At 55.7% G+C, this 24,135-nt stretch overlaps 10 protein-coding genes across 10 annotated transcripts; 3 read left to right on the top strand and 7 right to left on the bottom strand.

The window, feature by feature from the left end:
* Positions 1-70: 70 nt before the first annotated feature.
* K452DRAFT_322524 (uncharacterized protein) lies at positions 71-4,548 on the bottom strand (the record flags this gene model as incomplete). The annotated part of the gene is made up of 3 exons (XM_033544517.1): positions 71-1,287; positions 1,336-2,713; positions 2,797-4,548. 3 exons carry the CDS (start codon positions 4,546-4,548, stop codon positions 71-73), a joined length of 4,347 nt encoding a protein of 1,448 aa, XP_033391999.1.
* Positions 4,549-4,710: 162 nt separating this feature from the next.
* Positions 4,711-5,899, bottom strand: K452DRAFT_302874 (uncharacterized protein; the record flags this gene model as incomplete). Its single annotated transcript, XM_033542644.1, has 3 exons — positions 4,711-4,961; positions 5,024-5,494; positions 5,596-5,899. The coding sequence occupies 3 exons, from the start codon at positions 5,897-5,899 to the stop codon at positions 4,711-4,713; spliced, it is 1,026 nt and encodes a 341-aa protein (XP_033391998.1).
* A 1,212-nt stretch (positions 5,900-7,111) lies between these two features.
* K452DRAFT_237777 (uncharacterized protein) lies at positions 7,112-8,379 on the bottom strand (the record flags this gene model as incomplete). Its single annotated transcript, XM_033537616.1, has 2 exons — positions 7,112-7,932; positions 7,998-8,379. 2 exons carry the CDS (start codon positions 8,377-8,379, stop codon positions 7,112-7,114), a joined length of 1,203 nt encoding a protein of 400 aa, XP_033391997.1.
* Positions 8,380-9,021: 642 nt separating this feature from the next.
* Positions 9,022-10,365, bottom strand: K452DRAFT_237781 (uncharacterized protein; the record flags this gene model as incomplete). The annotated part of the gene is made up of 5 exons (XM_033537617.1): positions 9,022-9,300; positions 9,359-9,917; positions 9,971-10,112; positions 10,167-10,260; positions 10,312-10,365. 5 exons carry the CDS (start codon positions 10,363-10,365, stop codon positions 9,022-9,024), a joined length of 1,128 nt encoding a protein of 375 aa, XP_033391996.1.
* Positions 10,366-12,152: 1,787 nt separating this feature from the next.
* K452DRAFT_292524 (uncharacterized protein) lies at positions 12,153-13,309 on the top strand. Its single transcript, XM_033541392.1, has one exon. It carries the CDS (start codon positions 12,172-12,174, stop codon positions 13,231-13,233), a length of 1,062 nt encoding a protein of 353 aa, XP_033391995.1. The 5' UTR covers positions 12,153-12,171; the 3' UTR covers positions 13,234-13,309.
* Positions 13,310-14,852: 1,543 nt separating this feature from the next.
* On the bottom strand, positions 14,853-16,684 carry K452DRAFT_362633 (uncharacterized protein; the record flags this gene model as incomplete). The annotated part of the gene is made up of 2 exons (XM_033546518.1): positions 14,853-15,884; positions 15,934-16,684. 2 exons carry the CDS (start codon positions 16,682-16,684, stop codon positions 14,968-14,970), a joined length of 1,668 nt encoding a protein of 555 aa, XP_033391994.1. The 3' UTR covers positions 14,853-14,967.
* A 551-nt stretch (positions 16,685-17,235) lies between these two features.
* K452DRAFT_322518 (uncharacterized protein) lies at positions 17,236-18,743 on the top strand. The gene is made up of 2 exons (XM_033544516.1): positions 17,236-17,589; positions 17,670-18,743. The coding sequence occupies exons 1-2, from the start codon at positions 17,284-17,286 to the stop codon at positions 18,669-18,671; spliced, it is 1,308 nt and encodes a 435-aa protein (XP_033391993.1). The 5' UTR covers positions 17,236-17,283; the 3' UTR covers positions 18,672-18,743.
* Positions 18,744-18,896: 153 nt separating this feature from the next.
* Positions 18,897-20,894, bottom strand: K452DRAFT_292523 (uncharacterized protein). The gene has a single exon (XM_033541391.1). It carries the CDS (start codon positions 20,871-20,873, stop codon positions 19,095-19,097), a length of 1,779 nt encoding a protein of 592 aa, XP_033391992.1. The 5' UTR covers positions 20,874-20,894; the 3' UTR covers positions 18,897-19,094.
* A 1,362-nt stretch (positions 20,895-22,256) lies between these two features.
* On the top strand, positions 22,257-22,958 carry K452DRAFT_138685 (uncharacterized protein). Its single transcript, XM_033535375.1, has 2 exons — positions 22,257-22,335; positions 22,392-22,958. The coding sequence occupies exon 2, from the start codon at positions 22,392-22,394 to the stop codon at positions 22,797-22,799; it is 408 nt and encodes a 135-aa protein (XP_033391991.1). The 5' UTR covers positions 22,257-22,335; the 3' UTR covers positions 22,800-22,958.
* K452DRAFT_302866 (uncharacterized protein) lies at positions 22,931-23,831 on the bottom strand (the record flags this gene model as incomplete). Its single annotated transcript, XM_033542643.1, has 2 exons — positions 22,931-23,014; positions 23,067-23,831. The coding sequence occupies 2 exons, from the start codon at positions 23,829-23,831 to the stop codon at positions 22,931-22,933; spliced, it is 849 nt and encodes a 282-aa protein (XP_033391990.1).
* Between the last annotated feature and the right edge of the window lie 304 nt (positions 23,832-24,135).

Here is a 24,135-nt window from a genome sequence, read left to right as displayed (position 1 = left end):
AGAAAGCGCACCAACATACCGCACCCCCTCCAACCCCAACCCACACACCCGTATCCAACCCCATGCACAACTACTCCCACCACACCCCCTCCATCCCCTCCAAAACCCCCACCCCAACACCCACCCAACTCTTCCACAAATCGATCTCCAAGCGCCACGGCCTCGTGCCAATACACCACGCCACCGCGACACTAAGCGCTCTACACTCCTCGCGATCCGCGCCCATTACAAGCACGACATCCTTCCTAAACGCGACGCCGCCCCTCCTCAGCCCACCACCCCCCTCCCAATACCACGACATGCCCTTCCCCGCGCCCCCACTCCCACTCCCACTCCCATTCCCGCTCCCGTCACCGACGCCCGCCCGCTGCAGCAGCGGCGCCAACCGCCCCTTGAGCGCCTGGTGCATCGACACCTCCGAGAACGGCATGTCCTTCGGAATAAACTTCCACTGCCAAGCGCGGCCGACCGCGTCGGCGAAGCTCGTCGGGTCGCGGTTGTCTGCGCCGAGCATCAGCGGCCAGAAGTGTGGCGCCGACCACACGCGCAGCACGCTGAAGACGGCGCCGGGGTTCGCGGCCGCGAAGCGCTGCGCCCGCTCTAGTAGCGGTGGTTGTGTCGTTGGGTCCTCCAGGTGCGGCGACATGCGGATGATCTTGAGCGTGTCGCGCCAGTCGAAGAAGACGTCGGGTTTGTCCGGACGGTGTGGCTCCGTGAGCACGACGACGAGCCCGTTCGCGTCCCGGTCGTAGGAGGGGCAGACGATGCCTTCTTTGTAGAAGTGCGCGAGCGTCGGCCGCACGATCAGGTTCCACGCGTCGGGGTACGGATCTTCAGGCGTGGTGATGCCCTCGTCCCGGCGCCACGCAATGTGCTGATCCAGGATGGCGTCCCACGCCGCCCAGTGCACCTTCGGGCGGTACTTGTTTGAGTGCGAAGAGCGGCGGTCGGGCGGGCAGTGCGAGCGCTCGTCCTGGTCGAAGAGCTTCGACTCGGCGAAGGGGTTGCCCGCCTCCGAGGCCAGGAAGCCCGCCCGCTCGTCGTCCATGAACAGCCCGATCATCGTCTCGGCGCGGTGCATGTCGCGGTGCACGCGGCGGTGGTCTTCGGGGCTGACGCCCAGCCAGGCAAACAGCCTGAAGAAGCGCGTCGCTTTTATCGTGTTCAGGTCGATCGGCCCCTCTTGCTTGCACCACTTCTCGTACGCGGCAATGAGACTGTTCGCCTCGCGATAGCGCTCCTGCGCGCCGGGCTCGAGGTCGGCTGCGTGCCAGTGTTCCTTGAAAGCTTTTCAGGTTAGCATTTCCACAGGCATGGCACAGTTGCTCGACTTACACGCTGCCCCCTCCCGCTCGACGTGAATCATAAACTGGCCGTGAATCTGCTCGTCCTGCTCCTCGATGGTCATTCTGCTTCCATCCGGCCGGAAACCGAGTGGCATGGGCTCGTTTTCCGGGTCCGTCCAATCCGTGAGCGCCTCCATCATGCCCTTGAAGAGTTCCGGGTTGTACGTGCGGCCGTCTTCGAGCCTTCCTCCGTAGGGAATGCCCGACGCTATCTGTTTGTTCGCAATAACCATGGCGCTGAGGCCATAGTCCTCAAAATCATAGTCTTCATCTTCTTCGTCTTCCCAATCTGACCCGGTGTCAATGCTGATCTCGTCTGCATCGCCGCTGTGCTCCGCCTTGTCATCCTCGAAATCGTATACCTCGTCTTCATCTTCATCTTCCTCAATTTCCTCCCATCCCAAGCGGCGGCCTCCACGTTTCTCCAGCCTCTTCGTGCCTCGCTCAAACTCCCGCTTCGTCGCTTCTCTCTCGTCATCATTCAGCTCATCATCGGTATCCAAATCGTTAACAAACCTCATAAAGTCCGGGCCGTTGTGTTCAAAGTCGTAACCTCTCCCTCCGCGCCGCTGATCTGCAAGAAGTTTATTGCGATCCACCTCCCCCACCTCCGTCAGACCAAACTCCTCCGGGAACAGCACCTCATCTTCCAGCCTGTCCGCTTCCGTGTAGCGCCAGGCATTTGGCATTGCCTCCTTCATGCTAATTTCGTCCGCGCCGAGGTTCCAATAGAACAGCCGGTGGGTGGGACTGTTGATGTCGTCCCAAATGCTGTTGATCTTGCCCACTTCGTCGGGTTTTATGTCCTTGGCACGCTGGGTGGTTGGGTCGCGAGCGATCGTCCTCAACACAGGCTCAGCGGAGCGGTACATGTCGACACCGGAACTGATGCGATGAGCTTTGATGAGGCATGTTTGGATGCTGTTGTACAGGCAGCTAAAATGATTGCCCGGTTCCGTGTCCCAGATGACGACGTCGTAGTAGTCCTTGAAGCCAAAGTGCCAGTTGCGGTGCTTCTCCATCTCCTCGAAAAACTCCGGGCCAACCGACTTGATGACGTTCCACGTGTTTCTCGTGGCGCGCCCTATGCCGCTCTTCTCGCGCATCAACCAAAGCTCGCTCTCGGGAGGCCGCACCATGAATTCGCCCGTCTTGCCGTCCCGGACGAGCAGCACCATGCTGGAAGCCTCCAAGGCCATGTACTGAATGACGCGTCGGCTCACGGGATCGTTGCGCTTGAGGTTGGCGCAGATGAAGTTGCGCGTCTCGAACATTTTGTGCGAGCGGCGGGCCGATGACCGAGCCCCAGTCTGATGATGCATCGTCATCTTGTCGGACAGCGACATTTGCTGGTACGGGATGAAGCCCTGCTCTCGTTAGCGTACAAATGAAGCGGAGGTGATGAACTACTTGCCAGCATCAACAGCTGTTGCCTCGTGCGATCGCCGACCCACAGGGACCAGTGGCTGGCGGGGAAGTATTGGTAGCACGAGAGGATATTCAGCTCGAAGAACTCGTCCCAACTCTTGCACAGCTCCACCGCATCAAACAGGCTGCATTCCTTGGCGATGATGGAAAAGTGCAGCCAGCCACCGCGCGCCATTGCCTTGTCGCTGGGATAGTTGTAGATCCACTTGCCACAGACCTTGACGCGGATCCGCTTGATGCGATACTGGCCCGCGTCGTCGATTTGGCCAAAGTCGACCGTGTCCTGCCCTGCGGCATCGGGCATAGATCTCTGTCGGGTGGCAGGCATCTCCTTCTCCCGCTGCGACTGCCAGCTTTCGGGAAGGAGTCTGTTGAACATGGGGCGCCAGACGCTCGTTTGTGCTTGGGGGGCCACCTGCTTGTCGGCATCGTCGTCTTCCTCAGGATCATTGCGGCCGAGGTCCGCGCAAGCGTCACGCAGCGCCTGCAGATCGGGCTGCTCCATCTTCAAGGCAAGATCGCGGAGATCGGTGTTTGTGACCTCTTCGTCCTTGATGAAGTCTTCGATGCTGCTTGCGCGGAGAGCCGCTGGAAGAAGCGCTGCGTGAGACAGCAAGATACGACAGAAGAGGAGCTGCTTGATTTCGGAAATCTCCTCGAGCAGTCGGTTGATCTCGTCGTCGGGGATGGGCGCCGTCTTGTCGGCGAGCTCCGGTGGGTTCTCGACGCTCCCTTGAACGTGCCAACCATAGGCGTGTTTGACCTTAACGCCCTCCCTCAAGCGCTGGCGCATCTCTCCAGCGGTCTCGATGTGGACCTCGCCAGGCTTAGGCTTGGGACCCTCGGCTTCGACGACCGCGGCCTTTTTCGCCTTTTGGTTGGCCTTCTTCCTCGCGTTCTTCGTGAGAGCCGCGCTCTCGCTGCTCTTGGCAGGCTCTGCGGGAGCCGCTTCGCTGGAGACGTCCTTGACCGGCTCCTCAACCTGGCCGCTTTTCTCCATGGCATCCATGACCGTCTCCTGCCAGAGGAACTTTTTGATGAGATCGATGTAGCTGCCACGCTCATCCTCAAGAACGTCGTCGATGGGATCCCATTCCTCATCGGCCGACTCCTCATCCAGAGCCTTGCGCTCCTGCCACGCCTTGTCAAGGAACTCGGCCTGCCTCTTCTCATCCTCCTTGGCCCGCAGCTCGCGAAGACGGACCTGGACCTCCTTCCAATGGCGCTTGAACAGGGCGGCCTCCTGCTTGACCTTTTTCTTCTCGGCATCGCGCTCCTTCTCCTCGTCGTCCTCGAGCGCGCGCACCCACTTGAACCACTTCTGCTTCTCGTATAACACCTCGGCGGTGCGGCGTTCCAGGCGCTCGAGAGCGCGCAGGACGGTGTGTTTCTGGTTGGAGAGATGGTCGAGGAAGTGGTGGTGGCCGTAGTCGAGCTCGAGGGCGTAGAAGCGGGAGTGGTGCAGCTTGCGGGCGCGGATGACGCGGTCGAGCAGGGCGTGGCGGAGGAAGAGGTGGTGGTGCAGCTGGCGCAGGGTTTTCTCGTCTTTGGCGTCGTCGAAGGAAACCTTGCTCAGCGGAGTGTTTGGGTCGGCGAGATTGGCGGGAGATTTGGCGACGAGGTCGTCGTATTGCTTGTTTCGGCGTTTGTAGCCCTTGTACAGGCCCATGACCTGGCGGGCGTGGAAGTGGCAGAAGAGGCCATTGACGTTGGTGGCGGGCTCGGTGCAGCGCCGCTCATCGGAGAGATGCAGGGCTTGGCATTGGGGCGCCATCACGGCGATGGAGAAGGAAGGTGCTGCTGCCCTCTGTCGTCACTCTTTCGCTCTTTCCCAGCCCATTGAAGCTTGGGCCAAGTCACGACTTGCACGCGTCATCACGCGTCAACGGCTGCCTGAGGCCGAAACATCCATCAACTCTCGGCCGTCTTCATCAATTCACCGGAAAACATCCGTTTTAAAAACAACCTGCTCCGGATACCGCTGCCCACCGAGCCCAAAGTCGAAATTATCCGACATGGACCGCTCCGTCTCCCCCGCCAACGACGAGCGCACCGAATCGCCACCCGCAACCTGCTTGATAGTAGGCGCTCCGGCAGCAGCGGCCGTGGTCGCCATCACGCTGTCGCTGCTGTCCTTGTGCTCGTCCGTCGACGTGACCCAGTAGAGCACGAGCGCCGAGGAAAGAACTGCGCAAGACAATCGTCAGTTAACCATTTGTTACAACGCGGAGGCAAGACGCCCAACGCACTGTCGAGATTGCACGCCAAGAAGCACACCCACCCCGCCTCCCCACCAAGCACCAACATCACAACACCATTTGCCGTCGTCGCTGCCAGCGCCGCCGCGCTCCCGACGCACGTCCGCCGCGCAATCGCACGCAGCGCGCCCCGCCCGTCGTCCCAGGAGTAGAGGCGGCGCAGGGGAAACAGGAACAGCGCGGTGAGGTAGCCGAACAGGGCAACATCGACGACGATGAGGGGAATGAGCGCGGGTCTCCGCAGACCGAGCACGCAAAGGCCAGGGACGTCGGCGTCGAGGTGTCCGACGCGGTAGTGCACGGCGAGGGCGGCGAGCACGGCGTACGGCAGCAGCGCGCTGACGCAGTTGAACAGGTAGAGCTTGTTGCGGCGGCGCGGGCGGCGCGGGTGATGCACCGCGTGCACTTTCTCGACGAGGAAGTAGTAGATGAGGACTTTGCCGGTCGTGTAGAAGAAGAGGCCTGTCCGGGGACGCGGTTAGAGACATGTTGCTCCCACGCACTCGCTCACACCTCCGACAAAAGAACAGGTTGGTAGGTAGGCAAGAGGCGAGGCAGCTCACACACGATAATCCCAGCCTGACACAGTCCGCGCGACGAGCCCAACCGCGCCGACCGCAGCGTCGCCGATACGACGACGAACAGTATCGAGTCCAAGTAGAAGGCCAGCAGCACCCAGCCGGGCACCGAGAGCCGCCGCCACCGCTGCGCCCGCCGCGTCAGACACACCGTCAGCGCACACAGCGTCACCAGCGACACGACTGCCGAGACGATGCTCGCGGCCGCCGAGGGGCCCTCGGGTCGCAGTGGCGGGGCCAGGGCCAAGGCGCGTTTGCTGGGCTGCTGCACCGGCGGGGCGGGCGCCATCGAGGGGATGCGGATCGCGTGTGCGTGTGAGTGTGCGTGTACGATAGCGGGTGCACCGCAGAGGTTTTGATGCCGTTGTTGTTGCTGTTGCTGTTGCTGGTATTGCCGCAATCGGGACAGACAAGCCTCCATAGCCTCATCAACACCTCGCGGCAACGGCACGCTCACTTTACATACTTCACGGGCCGTGAAGCCGCTTCGGCAATCTCCTCGCATCGTCATGGACATGGTCTCGTCAGGCCACTTCATCTGCGGCAAGCCGGGCGGGCGTGCAGAAGCGCAGCCACAGCCTCGGCGATGGCGCTGCTAGCCCGCTGCACCGACGATCTGTGGGCGACTACTGCCGGATCAGCAACGGGACCTCGACGGATGGGAGAGGAGGCGGGCCCGTGTCGGGTCCAGGCCGCCGCGGTCGCGTGTGCGCTCTCTCTGGAGGAGCAAGAGAACCCAGGAGGCAGTGCAGGCTGGAAGTGCGTTCGTTCTGGGCCCCCCGCATCCGGCAGCTGTAGCCGTTGACGGCAGGAGCCGCCCGAGCAAGCGGTACTCTAGCCCTGGTAGCCCCAAACTCTATCTCGTCCGCCGCGCCTATCGCGGCCCTAGGCAGCTGCCCTAACAGCATCATCATCTCGTCTCCAGCCTGGCGGGAAGGCGGCCTGGGGCGTGGCTGTGTTTTTCTTCCCATCTTTCTTTCACCTGTCCTTTCCTAGCCCTCTGGCACGCCAGGCTCGATGCGGAATCCCCCCTCCACCTACTCGGTACCTACCGCCTCTTCTAGTCGCGCCCGTCTCGGCCCGCGTCCTCCTGCAAGATAGGTACTCGAGTAGCAGGCGGGAGTAGAGTAGGTTCTGGGTTCCTGTCGTCTCCCTTTTCCCGCCGGAATCTGCCCCCGACCAATCCAATCCAATCAAGCCCGCGGCTTGTCCTCGCCGATGTCACTCCGCGCGCGGCACTGGCGAGGCGCCGCCTTGGCGGCTCCCGCGCGGCGCGTCGAGCGGGCTGCGAGGTTGTGGCTGCGGGTCTGGGGCTACTGGGATATTGGGGCGCTTTGGCCCTGCCCGAAAAGAGTACTCATGTCGATGAGACAAGAGAGCACTTGTCTGCCGACATTATTGGTGGCAACACCAATACCAGCTTCATAAGGAAGAAAGACCATCCGAGACTAGAATGGAACAGAGTAGCAAGATTCGGCCATCGACCCTGACAGATCCCTCATCAATCGCCAGCAGAAATCCGCCCCAAATACCGGACGACGCTCGCCCTGACCCAATCCCTAAACTCCCGCGCGCCCCAGCGCAATATCCGCGCCACAATGGCCACCAGCTCGCCCGCCGACCGCCGGTTCGTGACGCGGTACGCGCCCAGCCAGACCATGGCCCATTCGCTGCTGTCGCTGCGGTAGTGCGCCCACAGCACGTGCGTCGGCCCCTCCGTCGTCAGCGAAAACATGCGCATCTTAAACGGCGCGTCCGCGTCCGCAGCTGCGTCCTGCTGCTGCTGCTGCTCGCCCGCCACGCTCCGCAAGATCTTAAGCGCGCACGTCCCCGCCACAGCAGCCTGATTCTCGGCGTCGGCGATGCTGGCGCTGCCGCCCGACTTGGCCTCGACGACCAGGAACGGGAAGCGCAGCCCGCTGGGCGACGCGGTGCACGGGTCTGTGATCAGCGGTGCCGCTGCGGCGTCCTCGCCGCCGGTGCCCGTCGCTTGTAGGTCGGCCAGTATGCCCTTGACATCGCGGCCGCGGAGGCCGGCGCGCGCCCATACCTCCCCGTCGGCGTCCCAGCTCGCGTCGCTGTCATTGAGCCCGATGGTCAGGTCCGGGCGCGGCGTCTTGGGCTGCAGGCGCGCGGGCGCCGGCTCCAGCTTCAGGCGCTGCTGCGGCGGCGGGAGGTGCGGCTGGTTGGCAAAGGGCGCGGCGGCGGCCGTCGTCGACTGGCTCTGGTCGGGCGAGGGGTAGTCGGAAGGGTGGCGTTTTTGCGGGAGGCCGGACGTGAGCTTGTGCGTGAGGGCGACGGGCTTGAGGCAGGATTGCCAGTCTTTTTGCCGGGCGGTCAGCGACAGCGACGTCTTGGCAGCGCGCGCGAAATACTATCCATCTTACCTCTGTTCGGCAGGCAGATCAGCTGGTCCGGCTGCTCCTGCATCAAGCTGTGAATGGCCGTGTTGAGCAAGCCGGCCCATTCGACCTCGTTGGCCGTCTGGCGCTCCAACAGCGCCCGAGCTCCCGCGTAGAGCTCCTGCCCGACCGTGCGCACTTCCGCATCGCCTTGTGGTGGCAGCAACTGCTCCAGCCCCTCATCCGGCACCTCGACGTCGATGCGAATTCCGACCCGATCCAGCACCTGCGCGCGATAGTTTTGCGGCGACAGTTTCGATGGGCTCGAGGAGCGTGACCGGTTCGTCGTCGAGCCGCCGCGCGATACGGAGTCGGCGGAGCGTAGTGGGCGCGTCGACGTGCTCGCGGCGTCGGAGATGGCGGGCATGCTGGCGGCGGGAGAGGGAGAAGATGAGGGAGAGGGGCTTTGCGGAAGCTGTTGAAGCCAGGTGGAGATGTGACTGGCGAGGGAGGAGGCATCATCTTCGCCTTTGAGGACCTGCAGCTGTCCTTCTTGGAGACTGCAGGCGGGCGGGGTCTCGTCCTTGCGGCGGCGCTTAGGCTGTGCTTGCTGAACGGCGGCGGCGGCGGCGGCGGCGTGTTTGCGCTTCATCCTGCGTCGACGGTTGGATCTCGCTGAGAGCGTCCCGCGGACGACGCATGGTGGTGAGATTCGGGTGTTGTGTTGTTTGTGTGTGGCTCTCGAACGCCCTGACACTCTTGGAGATGCGACCGAGGCTTATCGATACGGCGCGAGTCATGTCCAGTCGCTCGCTTGCTCTTTCCGTGTCATCAGCCACCCTCGTCCTTTCTCCCTTCCTTTTCTTTTTTCGCCCTCTGCTAGTTTCTGACGTGCAGCAGTGGGCAGAGGCATGGATCTGAAACCGGGCAAAGGTAGTGTGAGATCTTTATTTCAATGTCAACTTCCCCTCACTTCTCTCCCTTCATCATCAAAGTATTTACATTCAATTAATGAGCGGTGTTTTCTACTCCTACTTTTCTTCTCCTAAAAATACAATTTTCATCCCACTTAGATCTTGCCGCCAAACTTGGCCGCGTCGGGCTTGCCGTTGTTGGTCTGCTTGGTCGCGCCGACAAGGCCGGGATGCTCCTCCTTGGGAGGGTCGAGCGGCAGGTGCAGGCCAACCTTCTCCAGCGTCGAGTAGACGCCGATGCCGCCCTGCTGGTCAACCTCGGTGACGAGCTCCTTGCGGCGCGTGTCGACGAGCAGACGGATCAGGTCGGGGCGCATGTAGTGGCCACCGAAGTCGGCGAGGGCCTTGGTGAGGTGGCTCTCGTTCAGGTCGATCTGGAGAGAAAATGTCAGCGCTGATCAGGATCATCATCTTCAAGAGAGGGGCACTTACGTCGACGAACATCAGGCCGTCAAAGTCCTTGTCGGGCTTGGACACGCACGTGCCGTCGGGGCGGAAGATGCGGGCGTGGCCGTTGTAGATGGCGCAGTCCTCGAGCTCGGCTCCGGGGGGCGCGTTGATCTTGACACCCTCCTGGGTGACGCGCTGGAAGGGAGCCAGGACCCAGGTGCCCGTCTCGATGGCGTACGCGGGCGTGACGAGGTCCGAGGCGGGATCGGCAACGTTGGTGGCAGGGTCGGGGTACTTGAGGGTCGCAGCCTCGGGGTAGACGGGCCACGCGGCAATGTGGACCTGCTCGCCAGCAGAGACGTTGAGAGACTTAAGGAAGGGGTTCATGTTCTCCCAGCAGTTGAGCTGGCCAACGCGGCCGAGCTCGGTCTCGACGACGGACTGGAAGGTGTCGCCGGCGCCATCGCCGTAGACGAGCTTCTCGACGTGCGTGGGCTTGATCTTGCGGCGGAAGTTGATGATCTCGCCCGCCGGGTCGATCATGACCTGCGAGATGTGCAGGGTGGCGAAGTCGATCTCGGAGAAACCGAGCGAGACGAAGCTGCTGCATGTCAGACGGGCCGTCGCGTCGCCAAGGAGGAACGTTATACTCACATCTTGTTGTCCCTCGCGGCCCTACGGATGCGGCGCATCTCCTCAGAGTTGGCCTTGAGGCTGTTCTCGCGGTACGCCTTGAGCATAGGCAGCGACTGCTGGTAGTTGACCTTCCACATCCAGTAGGGGTAGCCCGGGATCCCTTGGAGACGTCAGCAACGGCTACTACGCAAACAAACCACCTGAGGCAACGTACAGACTTCGGGGAACGCAACAAGCTTGCATCCCGCCTTGCCGGCCTCGTTGATCCAGTGGATGGTCTTCTGGACACTGAGCTCCAGGTTGAACCACTGCGTCGTGTCAGCATTGAGTGTTTATCACTACTATCGAGGACGACTTACACCGGGCTCGGAGGTGACGGCGGCGGCCTTGAACTTGGTGAGAGGAGCAGTCATGTTGAAAGAGGTGGTCACTCGAGAGTGGGATGGATGATAGTAGAAGCTTGAGAGGCTGTGAAGACGATGTGAGCTGGTGAGGAACTTGATCAAGACGCTCTGCTGCCTTTAAGTATGTTCTCCTCATCAACGTTTGATGCACTTCATTTTCGTCCGATGTCGTCCTGCTTCCGCAGCATCCCGTCGCCACGGACGCATCGAATGACAACTCATCTGTAGTTCGAGGCCTGCCTACACAGTGCCGCGCTCGTTGAGGCAATTGCAGTCAGCAGGACCCTGCCAGCCATACCACAAAAGAGGGGATGGAGGCCGGGGTGGGTACCGTGCGGGCTGCCGCCGTCCAGTCTTAGTCCCGCCATGCGGTGCCTGGGCGAACCACGTTGCCGATTGGACCTTCGCCGCTGCGCTGTTTTGCTGCGTTGCGTCTGCGGCAGCGTGCCGATCCAGGCAATCCGTTGCGGAAATGCCGACGATGCCGATGGTGCGGCGCCGACCTTGCCGCGTTGCCGCTGCGGCCGTCAAATGCCGATGGATGTCCAACTCGGCGTTTCACACGTTTCACGCTCCTCAACACTTCATCACGATCCTGCTAAAGACGTGGTTCTCGCTGTTAAGGGATGCAGTGCAATGCCAACTTCGCTGCTTAGAAGGATGCGCCACTCCATGATCCTCTTCACCTTTTTTTGAAAATGCAGTCAGCAGGCCCTGCATGTCCTAGCCTGCAAGTATTAACCGATGAAGTTCATGCCCTTGAAGCGCGTCTGTTTAATTGCTGCGATTCGTTATTGACACCTGCAGGTCATCCGCAGAGATCCCCATCATTCGCTACCGGGTAGCTGGACAGCAATTACCCGATGTTACACGGCAGGCTTACCGGAGTGCTCCTTTCTTCCTTTTAGCCGGCCCTGAACGTCACCTGTGGTCCTGAAGAATCAGCATAAAGACTTCGAAAGCATTCAATTGTTATACGGGATATGGAAAGAATGCCATCGCGTCCTGCGCAGGACATTGTTCGTCGACATTCATTGCTCAAGCCTTGCAGGAAACCGAGCCATGGGAAATTCGACGATATGAGATGATGATCTCAAGCATGGCGAGCATCAGCAAGCCTTGTTGGACGGCTACCTACATCTCCTGCGTCGCCTTTCAATGCCGGCGAAGCACTCCTTGAGCGGCCGATGCCCGAAAGCCCTGCGCCGATGTGCACCTCCGTCAACTTCGTCGGTTTGAAAGTCTTATACTGTGTGTAGGTAGGCATATCTAAGTTGAATTGGTATCGGTGTCTTCACTTTAGTTTCTGAACCCTCCGGGTCGTGGTTCATTAACTCTTATAACGTCGTTCACCCATAAACAAACCTCACCGTTCAGCGAACCCCGCCAATGAGAGCGCGGAAGAGACCCACACAACATGCTCTAATTGGTGGGGTTCGCTGAACGGTGAGGTTTGTTTATGGGTGAACGACGTTAGTACAATTACATGAACATAGGTATTCCGCGGCGATGACATTTTTTACCCCACAACGATCTCCTTCCCCTTGAGCGCTACACCCCGCATAATATCCCGCTACCCCAAGGGTCCAAACGCCGCGGATAGTCAAAAACTTCAGGCTCCCCGTGGAGTGACTCGCCGCTTTGGCCACGTGGCTAGTGCGTTTTGAACGGGCTAGGCCGTCCGTCCCACGTGTTTCAAGATTCACGATGTCCGAACCGTATAAATACCGATGGAGCGTGTTGCCGCCTGAACATCCTTTCCTTCTCTTGAATTTACTACCACCCCGTCGGTTCCTTGATCGTCATTTCATCACCATGTCTCAAAAAATCACCACCAAGCAATGGATCCTCGAAAACCGGCCCACCGGCGAACCCGTCCTTGACGGCCCCTCGCCGACATTCAAGCTCGTCACCACGGAACTGCCGCCTCTGGACGACGATCAAGTCCTCTGTCGCGTCAAGTACTTCTCCAACGACCCCGGCCAGCGCGGCTTCTTCCACTCGACCGTGACCAACGACCGGCTGTACGTCCCGCCCGTGCTACCCGGCACGCCCATGCGGTCGGGCGTCATCGCCGAAGTCGTCGAGTCCACCGCCGCCACGATCCCCAAGGGCCAGCTCGTCATGACGCTGCACCTGGGCTCCTGGAGCGAGCACCTCATCCTCAACGCCGCCGACTGCCAGCTCATCCCCGCCGACGGCGTCGCCGGCCTCCCCATCACGCATTTCCTGGGCGCGTTCGGCGGCCCGGGCCTCACGGCCTACTACGGCACGAAGGTGATCGCGGCCGTGCAACCGGACGACGTGTTTGTTGTGTCGGCGGCGGCGGGCGCCACCGGCTCCATGGCAGTGCAGATCGCGGCGAAGCTGATCGGGTGCAAGCGCGTCATCGGCATTGCGGGCAGCGAGGCCAAGTGCGCGTGGGTCAGGAGCCTGGGCGCGCACGAGTGCATCAACTACAAGAGCGCAACGTTCGCGGCGGACCTGGCGCGCGCGACCGACGGCTACGTCGACGCGTACTTCGACAATGTCGGCGGCGAGATTCTGGACTTGATGCTCACGCGCATGAAGAAGGAGGGCCGTATGGCTATCTGCGGCGCTATTTCGACGTATAACTCGACCGAGCCTACGCAGTTGAAGAACTGGTTCGAGATTGTCTCGATGCGCTTGAATATCCGTGGGTTTATTCTGCTGGATTGGGCGCATAAGCTTACGGAGATGATGGAAGAGCTTGTGCAGGCGGCCACGGAGGGGAAGATTGTGCTTGGCGGGGAGAGTGAGACTGTTGTTGAGGCGGGTATTGAGGACGTGCCAAGAACGTGGATGAAGTTGTTTGAGGGCGGGAATACGGGGAAGCTTATTACGAAGTTGTCTTGATTTTGTGAACGAATGTGTATGATTATTTGCAGTATAGAAGGTTTCGTAGACTTGGATACAAATGTTCACGTCCCGAAAGCGTAACGTCTGTCACCGTGAAACGAGCCTCACCGTATAGCGAGCGCACCAATCAGATGGGTTCCTGGAAGACAGTGATTTGGCGGTGATTTACGTGTTTTAATGTCACCGAGAGCGGTCACCCACCAAACGAGGGCGCGTTCTTGTTGGTGCGCTCACTGCACGGTGAGGTTCGTTTCACTGTGACGGACGATAGAGCATTCACAGAGTTAAAATGGAGTGATGTAGTGTTGCCTCAATCACTTTGATGCAATGTATGGCCACACCGATCTTGCTTTATCATGGGAGTACCTTTGTCTTAAGTATCTGTCATAGATTCTTCTTTGCTAGATTTATTACTATATAAAGCAGTTTCCCTTAACCCAAGACGGATAGATACTTATGAAAGACAATTGGTATCCCAGATTTAAAAGAGAAATAACCGCTAATTAACAAAGAAACATTCGGACGAACGCATCTATTTGTTTCTACAAGGTGCAGCGAAGAACAAAGAAGAGCCCAAATCCGCAGCGACAACACGTTTGGCCGATATTTACAAGGCCGCTAATCTCTTGAAATTCAAGTTTCTCAAGCACTCTTCAACATCTCCATATCAACGTTTCGAACAACGCTGTTTTGGAAAAGCATTGGAAAGCCGTGGGTGCCGTAACTTTGCCTTCTCAGAGTGCCCAACGCTATGGTTCGTCAGTGAGCATCGGACTTAGAGACGCAAAGGTCAAGACCAGATCTTGTTGAGCGTGTCAAGAAGCCATAGTGCGGAGTAGTATAGTAAAAAATGAAGTCGGTCTGATCATGCCTAGTAACCTTACTAGTCCCAGGTCGGTTGAATCAAATTAGGCACAACCCGGCCCCGACCAGTACGGGCCAATCAGAGAACGTATAGACGCTTTAATGGTAGATATCCGTAGGTTATTGCCTGGCGTTGGGAGAAAACGCGTGATATTGCTGAAATCGAGTGGTGTTGCGTACGGTATTGCGTAGCAGACGCGCGGCAGTAGCCTAATTAGGTTAGTATAACTTCCCTATACTTTCTCGTTCCGACGTTCGGCTCTTCACTACGCGCGCGGCGCGCGCACGTAGATAAATACGTCCTGTTCGCTCAACACCATGCTAAGGCCTCGTGATTCAGTGCTGTTTAGCCCGACGGGAGTCCATTTGACCCTTTACTAGCCCAGACGTGAACGTGCCTAATTGGGTAATCGTCCATTCGGTCCAACCTAGTAAGAGGGTCAGACTGGGCCATTCCGCACTCTGCAAGAAGCTGTTCAAGAAACTTTCTCAAAGAGCCTTTCGAGCATAGACACTTCCGTTGCCGCTTTCCTTGCGTCTATCGGGCTCTAAGACGAGTTTCCACGATACAGTTGTTCCGACTCTGCCGCCAGCTTGGCATAGTTTATGAGTTGTCTATCAGCCATCGCCCTAGGTCTAACGGATGGTGTACACTTCATTGCATAACCACTAGGTTGATTTTAATGCAGCCATCTTATAATAATTTGGTGGAAACTCACAGCTTCAATACTTGGATCAACGTCGTGTGACTCGTTTCGTTTTACGGACATTTTTCAGAGTAACTCCAGGACACGACGTAGTATTGGATTTCCTCCAGTATGTCTAGTTGTTCCCTTTTGTAATGGCCAACTTCAAGCCACCATTTCTCTAATCCTTCTGTAGAAACTCTTCACAGCTTAGGGTATCCCACCTCAAACTTCCACCGCGTCCCCACTTATCGCCGTAGATATAACACACCAATCCCTCCTCGCCAACCGTTTTCGCCCACTCCTCTCTCACCTCCTTGTCGGGCCTCCATACGCCTTCTGGCAGCGCGTCCCATGCCAACTCCGCCTTGTCTTCCCAGCTATACCTCAGACCAGGCAAGCCAGAGCCCTTTGGCACAAAGGTAACAGCAAACTTTCGCTCATCTCCAAGCTTGTTCCTATCGTCCGATGGGATTGGCTTGAGCTGCTTCCTAGTATGCATCGAGAACCAGTCGAGCAACGGCATGCAGCGCACAGCTTTGGCTGCGGCGATCAGCAGCGGATTGATTGTCCTGTTATATGGACGGACCCGGTACCTGCGCTCGCAGAAGTTAGGGTCCTCTTCGTCGGTGCACCAGGACTCGGCTTCGCTAGGGGGTCGTGCAGGGCCGAGCTCATAAGGTGTGGGCGAGCTTCGATTGAACTCTTCATAGAGCGCGCGCTCTTCGTCATCGCTAAACTCGGGTTCTTCAGCCTCAGGCTCTGGGGGTGGAATGTCGCTCCCGTCGGCTGTGGTAAAGTACCACTCCCCGTTAGGCGCGATCGGGTCAAATTCGATATCGACTGTTTTGATGTTTGACCATGCTGATGGCCAGAGGAGCTCTGGTGCAATGTTGAGACCCTCGAGCTCCAGTCTAGGACACTTCTCGCCTAGCCTGCATAACGCTTTGCTGAGCGTATCGTTGCCATTATCATCATGGCCGTAGTCAATCTGGGGCATGGCTTCGTCTCTTGTGTCCGAAAAGTTTCGCGTTATTGATACTTTATCAAGTGTAGACGGGTAGCGATTTGCCAAGTCGAGTAGGGAATCAGCGAAATCTGGAGTATGTAAGATAACAATTGTAAAAGAAGACAAAGGATTACTGACCTTTTCTTACACATCTTCTTAGACTCTTTCCGTTTGCGCGGTATTCGCGGAATTCAAGTCTCAAGTGCTCCAAATGTAGGAACTTCATGGCAATGCGTACCCAATCTCCGCAACGAAGCTGTCTTTGCTTTGAGCCATTATAAACTGCGAATCTCGTGATGCAGCTTATCGTAGGTAGGGCTTCAGCTTCTTTGGCCAGTAGCTCGTGGACGGAGTACCGCCACCTCCTACTCCAGTACCAGTCAGCGCAGCCCCTCTGTTGCCACCCGTCCGTGTGTTCTTCGTCATGAAATCGGTCCGGGTCTTGCTTCTGGAGGTCCATGTCGGTGGGAGCTTTAACGGTCCATAGACATAACTCAACAGGAGGGCCCTTGCGATGGCTCCGTGCCTTTTCTAAGATGAGGAGAAAGCCGAAGATATCATGCAGCTGCCGCGATATTGCTCTGCTATAATTCCAGACATCTTGCTCTGTCTCTCGCTCATGCACTTCGTCGTCGCCACAAGAAGGGAGCACCATATCGCAAGTGATCTCAGTCACGACGGCAGCGCGATGACCAAGCAGCCCGGAGAAACGGCTACCAAGTTCGGGTAGCTGACTGCTGTCCAGCTGCAATGCGCGGAAAGTGCGACTCTCGATGAAATGCTGCCATCGCCTAGACACGGTTGCGAGAGATGGTAGTCGTTGAGATTCCTCAAGTTCGCAGACGAGGGAGACGATGGTGTCAAAGAGTTCTTGGGGAAGGGTCTCCATGGTTGGCGAAGGTGGATGGAAGCGACTTGAATAGGTGTGGGGGCTATTTAAAGTTACAATCTCGCTTCGCTTACTGATTACATACTCCGAGGTGGCCATTCTGCAACGTGACAGAGCTACTTTCTTCTTTTAGGCTGGTGTTTAACTACTATGTTCTTTCGCCCCACCTTTTCGCCCCAGCATCTCACTCATGTCATTCCAGAAAAGGTCCTTCCGCCCCAGCATTTCGCCCCAATACTTCGCCCCAGCCTCTCACCCCAGCATCTCACCCCAGAATATCACCCCAGTATCTCACTCATGTTGTTCCAGAAAAGATCCTTACGCCCCAGAAGTTCGCCTGTCGCCTGTGTTGATCCAATCACCCCACAAGATCAACCGTTCGCGAAAGTGTATAGCTTCAATTTAATTAAAAGGGCTGTTGGATCTTGGCCCCAGTCAATCCGCCCCCAGCCCCCAGCAACCCGTGTTTCCTTGCATCGTGTTCATGTATATAATGGAATGCAATGCTTCACAATGTCGAGAATCATCCACTACACTCATTCTTTTCAATCCATCAATCTCCACGCTCTTTTTGCTTAAACTTTCAAGCACTGTACACCATGCTTTACAGCTCAATCTCACTCATCGCCATTGCGACACTCTTGACCGGGCCTGGTTCAGCCTATCCAGCTTCCCAACAGTCTGGGAATCCAAACGTACTCTTCTCCCGAAACGGGGCGAAGTGCACTGCTATTTCCACTTGCTCCGATACCGACATTGCCAGCTACTTCACCTATGACAGCTCCCTCAAGCGTGATGTCGACGAGTCGCACGTGCTTGAAAAGAGGGCTACTGGGAAGGACCTCAAGTGGTGTGATAAGAAAATCTCCACCAAAAACTATCCCAATGCAGAGGAGCTTGCTATCGTATGTGCTTACAACCTAACTTCACCCAATCCCGCTTTTTTGGAGACTACGCTCGTATAGCAGCTAACAGGCGATAATAGAAAGGCAAGAGTACCGATTTCTACAATGCCAATTGCAAAGTATTTGGTTTCTCCAGCCCAACCTCATGCGGCGACATCACTTTCAAAGAGATACCCCTCCCTGCCCAAAGCGACCTTGGAAAGTACCAGGTCGAGCACGTTCTGGAGGGTCAAATGATGAACCAGTTCTCCAAGTCTATCACGACATCGAAAAAGTTGAAGGACCCCGAAGACAATACCAAGGACCTGGACGTTTGCAAATATACACTCAAGTTCTTTAGCGAGCTACCGGAAGGTCAGACAGTCGACGAGGTCAACAGCAAGAAGCTAAAGAAACCTGACCCAAAGGGCAGCCAAGGCATCCGATGGCTGGCCTCAATCTTCCCGCAACAATACGAGCATGACTCCTCGGAATTTGCGTTGTTGGAAAAATACACCAACAATAATAAGCAGGGTCTCTGGGGCGGCAAGCATCCTGTCGATCCCGCTAAGATCAAGAAGAAAGTGGAAGGATGGTCTGGAAAGTCTGAGACAAACATCCAGGCGGATTTCAGGATTGCTTCTTCCTTGTTTAAGCGCCTTCTCGCCCTGCGCGTTTACCATCGCGACACTTGGGTGTCAACCACCCTCAAAACTCAAGCGGACCGTATGGGAGAGATGCTTGATGGCCTCGAGAAGGAGCTGGAGAAGAAGCAGATCAGCGTCACCGATCCCAAGGACAAAACCAAGAAGAAGAGCTGGGAGAAGTACCAATCTCTGGGCCTTAAGAAGCAGTGGAATGACTACATGAAGAAGACCACAGACGATGCCATGTCGAAGCTGGACACGGATCTCAAGAGCGCAGCGAAAATTCTTGAAGATACGAAGAAAGAGATGGATACCAAGGCCAAGGATACTTCTGCGAAGGGCAAACCTTCGGCTTCGCTTAAGAAGGTCCTGGAAGAGACTATCTGCACCATCAACGAGATCATGGACGTATACAACGCGGAGATGACCAAGGCGGCGATGAAAAACCCTTTCTAGATGTACCTCGGTACGCGATGGGTGTAAGAGAGTAGCGAAACTTTTATCCTTTCTATCTCTCTTAGTCGGGACTTTCATTCATTTCCATCTCAGAAGAAGTTTTTGTTCTTTTCTACCTCAATAGAAAGACTTCTACTTTTCTCTATCTCTATACAATATCCTTTACTCTATTTAAACTCTATAAAATTGTACTTTATTAGACAATTTGGTGACTTTTGCAAGGGAGACCAGTACGCGGTTATATTGTAAAAGATTAACTTTATATAAACAAGAAAATGTCATAGCTATGTGCTCGCTCAACGAATATTACCTAACTTATATTCTATAAAGGAAAGACCTGAGTCCCGAACAATAGGAAAGCTTTCTACCATAACCTCAGACTCTTTCAGTCTAAGTTAAGGAGAAAAGTACTCTTCTAGGCCCTTAGCCAGTAAGTTTCGTCCGCGGAAAATAAGAGTATAATTCCCCATTTTCACCACTACCACCGAGGAAATTTTTGTCCTCAATTGCGCCTTCCGGCCCCAGAAGCCGGACACCCCAACTCGCAAATACAGGGCGAAGTTGCTCAAGCAGCTGTCCCGGGACATAGAGGTACGTTATATTATCGCATTTTTCACGCTGAGCCCAATGGTCTATACGCGGGCGCATTTCAACTTGTCGGAGGTTTGGTAACGTGACCCGTCCCCCGCTGCTGGGGTTGGCGAGGCTGGCGAGGAATTCCTCTAGCGCTGTGTCCCCTTTGACGCTACCGTTGATAGTTAGAACCTCGAGGGACGTTGGTAAAGTGTCAATCAGAGCGGCACCATTGTTGTGTGCCTCTGGGTTACAGCTTAAACCGGTCAAAAGCTGGCCTGGAACGGACAGAGCCTTCAAACGACGGAACGCCTTCAAGCTGCCAATTACGTGTGTTTCTTTAGTTTGAGGTGTTCCATAGTCGTCTTGTTCATCGATAAGGAGACTTTCAAGAGACTCTGTGTGTAGTGAAATAGCTTCTCGCAGCATGGCGGCATTCTCGGGTGAGTCGAAGATTGGATGGCGGTATTCCATGGCGAGCGACTTGAGAGCCTTACAAGCCTTGAAGAACCCAAGCATCTCTCTCATGTCGGGTTCGTGGGCGAGAAAGGTGGCTTGTTCGATATTAACAGTGCGCGTGGACGGCCATTCGGCACTACCACTGCTCATCCAGAATGTACGTACTTCACGTAGAGAGGGAATACCAGCGGAGAAGGCGAGACAATTATTGTTCATCTCGGTCTCGCCATCGTATAGCGTGAATACAAGTTCACGTAGTTTTGCAAGTGGTATCCTAGATCCGGCTGTTTCCGCAGCTAAACGGTTTACCTCTATTCGGGGCCACGATGGATGATTAGAAACGACTTTCATCAAATTCGTAAGGGGATGGTCGTATTTTTCCTCCTCGTTATTTTTCTTTCGCCAGACGCGCGAACTGTCCGACTCGTGAAACATCGGCGCCTCAAAACTAAGCCTTTCCAGATTTGGCAGGAGACACAATAACAGCGTCGTCGCGGCGCTCGTTAGGTTCTCCGGACGTTGGCGTGAGAGTATAGTTTCCTTGTAAGCCTCGTCGATATCAATTTGGTCCCGAGCCTTTGCCCACAACTCCTCGCTCAGATCCCTCCCCCACGTATCATCCCCTCCCCATACTTCATCTCTCCACTCAATATGATCGAATTCAACTGTGTGCATGTATGCCGCAACGTCTGGTCGCTCAACGAGCGTACGGATTAGGTTGCATAGGCGGCGCCATTCCTCGTAATCTTCATTTGGGCTTTCCGGGCTACCGTCGTTGGCAAATGAGCAAGAGGAGTATAATCGTTTCTCAGCAAGCCGCCGAAACTGGCTCGACACGTACACCAGGTGAAGCACATCCTGATGTCTTATCTCTGCGATGATTTTTTCCAGAAGGTCGTCCGGAAGGTCGTCGAGCTGTGGGCCCGGCAAGTGTAAACGTGGGGTAGCAAGCCGCTGAAACTTGCGTGACACGCGCACTAGGCCTCGTACTTCCCAGCATCCCATATACGAAATGATATGTTCTAGAAGCTCTTCTGGCAGGTTGCCGAGCTTTGGGCCTTGATCATTGTCCCTGGTGCGGGCAACCCGTTTGACAGAATCCACCGGGAGAGACAAAGGGGATCCAGCTGTTCTTTTAGCCGGTGGACCGCTATCCAGATCCATTGGCATTGGAGCAATTGATTATATTTGTTGTAGTGAAGGAGTTGGATATGAGAGTTGCGACGTGGAAAATGATTTCTGGTTTTAAGGTGTTCCGGCTGTTGCCTAAAATACGAACACGAGAAAGGCGGGGTAAATTCAAGTGAACATGCAAACGCCGGAATATACTTCCACGTGGCTTTCTATGTTGAAATAGTTTCTTTGATAAAAATGAACATTGGAAAGGCATTTTAATCAGCTCCTCCCAGCACGTGGGTCGAATTGTGGTATCCTTAACATTCAACTTTAATGCGTTCCTGTTCCATCGTATTTCCGGCGTCCACATGCCAGCTACCCGGCGAACATGTGATTTCTTAACAGCTGCTAGGACTCGTACACTGCTGTTATTGCTCGATGCAGTACTGTTGTCTGTTCCTGTGATACTAGATATTAGCTACTCTTGCCTGTTTGTGTTTGCCCACTGTTCTTGCTTGCTGCTGCGTTTGCTGCTGCAGTCAGCCGCGGCGACGTGCGAAGGCTGCAGCTGATGCAGGTAGCGACAAAGAGCGATAAAGAGCGACGTGCAAGGGCTACAGCCAGTGCAGGCTTGATTTGTGCGAGCAACTGGTGTCACAGAGCGTGCAGGGTGTTAGAAAGCGAAGGTTGAGAGAGTTCCATGTTGCTGGGAGGAAGCGACGGTTGCTTGGCGGGGCCATTTTTCTGGAACCTATTTGGCCCTACTTTCCCGCCCCCACAGGGCTGAGTGACAGCGGCCAGGCACGGGCCCTCCCTAATCCGAACTGAGTAAATAGAAGGCGGGGGCCAGAACGAGGTCAGGAAAGGGGCCGCCTTGTAGCGGCTGATAAGGATGATTATAGTTACAGGGTGTTGTTAGCTTAGTGCTTACGACTGCTGAAATAGTGCCTAATGCATGTGTAAGTCCTTTCTCCGCATTAGGGTCCTGCGGTGGGGCGAGATTACGTGGGGTCCGTTGCACGGTGTATACCGTGGCAGTGGTAACGGCCGGGGTCGGGTCGAGTAGCGGCCGCGATCGGGGCCGTCCTCACCGCATAGCAAGACATGCTCAACTCAATTCAACAGAGTGATGTCCACTGTACAGCGACTAAGGTGGTTTTCTATAATGGAAGACAGAATGGCAGAGAATAGCTTTTGAGAGATGGTACAGTGCATTTTCCTTTGTGTATTCAGGCACATCTTAAAGACGCAGTGTTACGGGACCAGGTATATCCAGGAGATCAGTTGAAGAAGCGTGATATTTTAGTTTGGGGCGGTTTGGGGCGAGGACTCGAGCCAAGTGCTTGGTTTGAGAGCCATTGATGCAGATCAGAGGAGGCAAAGGCGTGTATAAATATTCACCATCACAGTCCTTGAAAGCAGCAGAAACATCATCACCATCGAACTCGAATACACAAAGCAAAGCAAACATTCGCCCTACTTTGAATACCACCATCACCGCCACCGAACCATCAAAGTAAGCAATTACACTTGACCGCATTTCCTTCCTTGACCTATACTAACATTCCTTAGATGCCTTCTCTTAGCAAGACACTCGCTCTTCTCCTTGCGGCTACCTTCGCCGTTGCTTCCCCCGCCCCGGACTTCGACTCCAGCGGTTTCGAGTACGGTGCTCACTGCGAGGCCTCCGGTGGTAGTCCTAAGACTAAGGACGTGACCGATGCGATCAACAAGTTGAGGGGGGACGGAGGCAATTGCAGAATCGGCAACGGCGGGAAAAGCCACTGTTCCACATATAAGTCGTCCGGCACGGCCTCTATCAGCATCTGCGGCGAATTAGATGATGGGGTGGCGTGCAAGAAGGCGGCAGAGTATGCCAACGACGTGCAGCAGTTATGCGTGCAGCAGGGCCACACGGATCTGGTTGGGGGCACGTTCTGGGTAAACAAGAACGTCAAGGTTATTGTTGCGCACTCGTAATACCTTTGTATACATACTTTGGATATATCACGGGAGAAAGTCTTTGTGGAGGCAGGGTCGGAAATTATAGAGTGTTATCTGGAAGGCGCTATAGGATCTTTGACTCTGACACAGCCTACTTCAACAATCTTCTACAATCCAAGCCACTTATCAGGACCAAAAAGCTCCTGGCTCGACTCATCGTGTGGACCGTCTTTTATATTGCGAAGAACTAACTGTTTTATCTTATTAGCCGAAGAACAGGTTGATGTCGCAGACATTACATACCTCTGTGTGAGCTTTCGCCGAGAAACTACATGGCACAGTTATGGCAAGTGCGAAGTCCCGTGCCCATTCCCCAAACTTCTGTCCCTTTCCCTGCTTCCCAAGACGCGTGGAGAATGTTTCTGCACATCCGCGAAGCAGTATGCAAATGCCGATATACTCCGACTCGCTTAGCTGCTTACTCCCTAAAGCACTGTCGATAAGAGCTTCGGCTTCTGTACCTTCGGTATCGTGCTCCAAGATATTGAGCGACATGCAGCGGGCTCGTATGGCAGCATTAATGATCCATGTTCTCCTCTCCTCCCTCCAATCTTCCAGTCGTTCAAGCACCGCATTAAGTTGCTCTTGGACCTCAGCTTTACTGAAACGCAGGTTCGAAGGGTCTTGCGTATCTGGTTTGCCAACAGTGGAAGGGAAATGCACCCCTTGGAACCCGCTGGCTTGTTCGATGATCCAGTACTTTAGTTGCGTAAAACCAGCTTTGCTACCTGAGCCGTACTCGTTGCCTACGGACTGTGGAAATTGCTTCGCTGCGGCCTGGAAGACGAACAGCATGAAATCTATCGCGACAGGGTTTTTGCTTGCACATTGCTGTATCGCTTGGATGCTGCTCCAGATGTAAATCCCGGACCTGGATCCGGACTCCGCCGTTTTCAGGGATAGATGTTCTGCTGCTGTCTGTATACTGCGCTTTCTATTGCTTTCGGACCAGCCTGATTGGAAAATTTGGACGACTTCACGCTGAAAGGGATGCTCCGCGTCTGTCATTGTGATATAAAGCTTAGGGTGACGTTTTGGTGTTGCAATGAGCTGGAAGTCGGTGTTTTGCATGAAGAGAAAAGCATGAAGAGAAAAGTTCCTTGACAAAGACTTTAACGATATCGCCCCCACGACCCACAGTGGGTCTCCAGCCAAGCTCGCATCCACCTTGCTCTTGAAGGTAAGTGCGTCTTCCCGATTCTTATCGGTGGATACGTTACTGTCTTTCCGATCCGAAGTATCTATATAGATTGATTGATTCGTTTTACGTCTATATGCAGTTGGAAACTATGACGGACGGTCCGTTTAGGAC

This window comes from Aplosporella prunicola (assembly GCF_010093885.1).
Source record: "Aplosporella prunicola CBS 121167 unplaced genomic scaffold K452scaffold_53, whole genome shotgun sequence".
In the NCBI taxonomy this organism is placed as follows: Eukaryota; Fungi; Ascomycota; class Dothideomycetes; order Botryosphaeriales; family Aplosporellaceae; genus Aplosporella; species Aplosporella prunicola.
The sequence above is the reverse complement of the archived record's forward strand: the minus strand, read 5'-3'. Positions and strand labels throughout refer to the sequence as shown.

Bases quoted from the DNA above. Each gene is read 5' to 3' on its own strand.
- K452DRAFT_292524 (XM_033541392.1), top strand. From the start codon at position 12,172: ATGTCTCAAAAAATCACCACCAAGCAATGGATCCTCGAAAACCGGCCC.
- K452DRAFT_322518 (XM_033544516.1), top strand. From the start codon at position 17,284: ATGCTTTACAGCTCAATCTCACTCATCGCCATTGCGACACTCTTGACC. The intron at 17,590-17,669 runs GTATGTGCTTAC...AGGCGATAATAG, and splicing joins ATGCAGAGGAGCTTGCTATC to AAAGGCAAGAGTACCGATTT.
- K452DRAFT_292523 (XM_033541391.1), bottom strand. From the start codon at position 20,873: ATGCCAATGGATCTGGATAGCGGTCCACCGGCTAAAAGAACAGCTGGA.
- K452DRAFT_138685 (XM_033535375.1), top strand. From the start codon at position 22,392: ATGCCTTCTCTTAGCAAGACACTCGCTCTTCTCCTTGCGGCTACCTTC.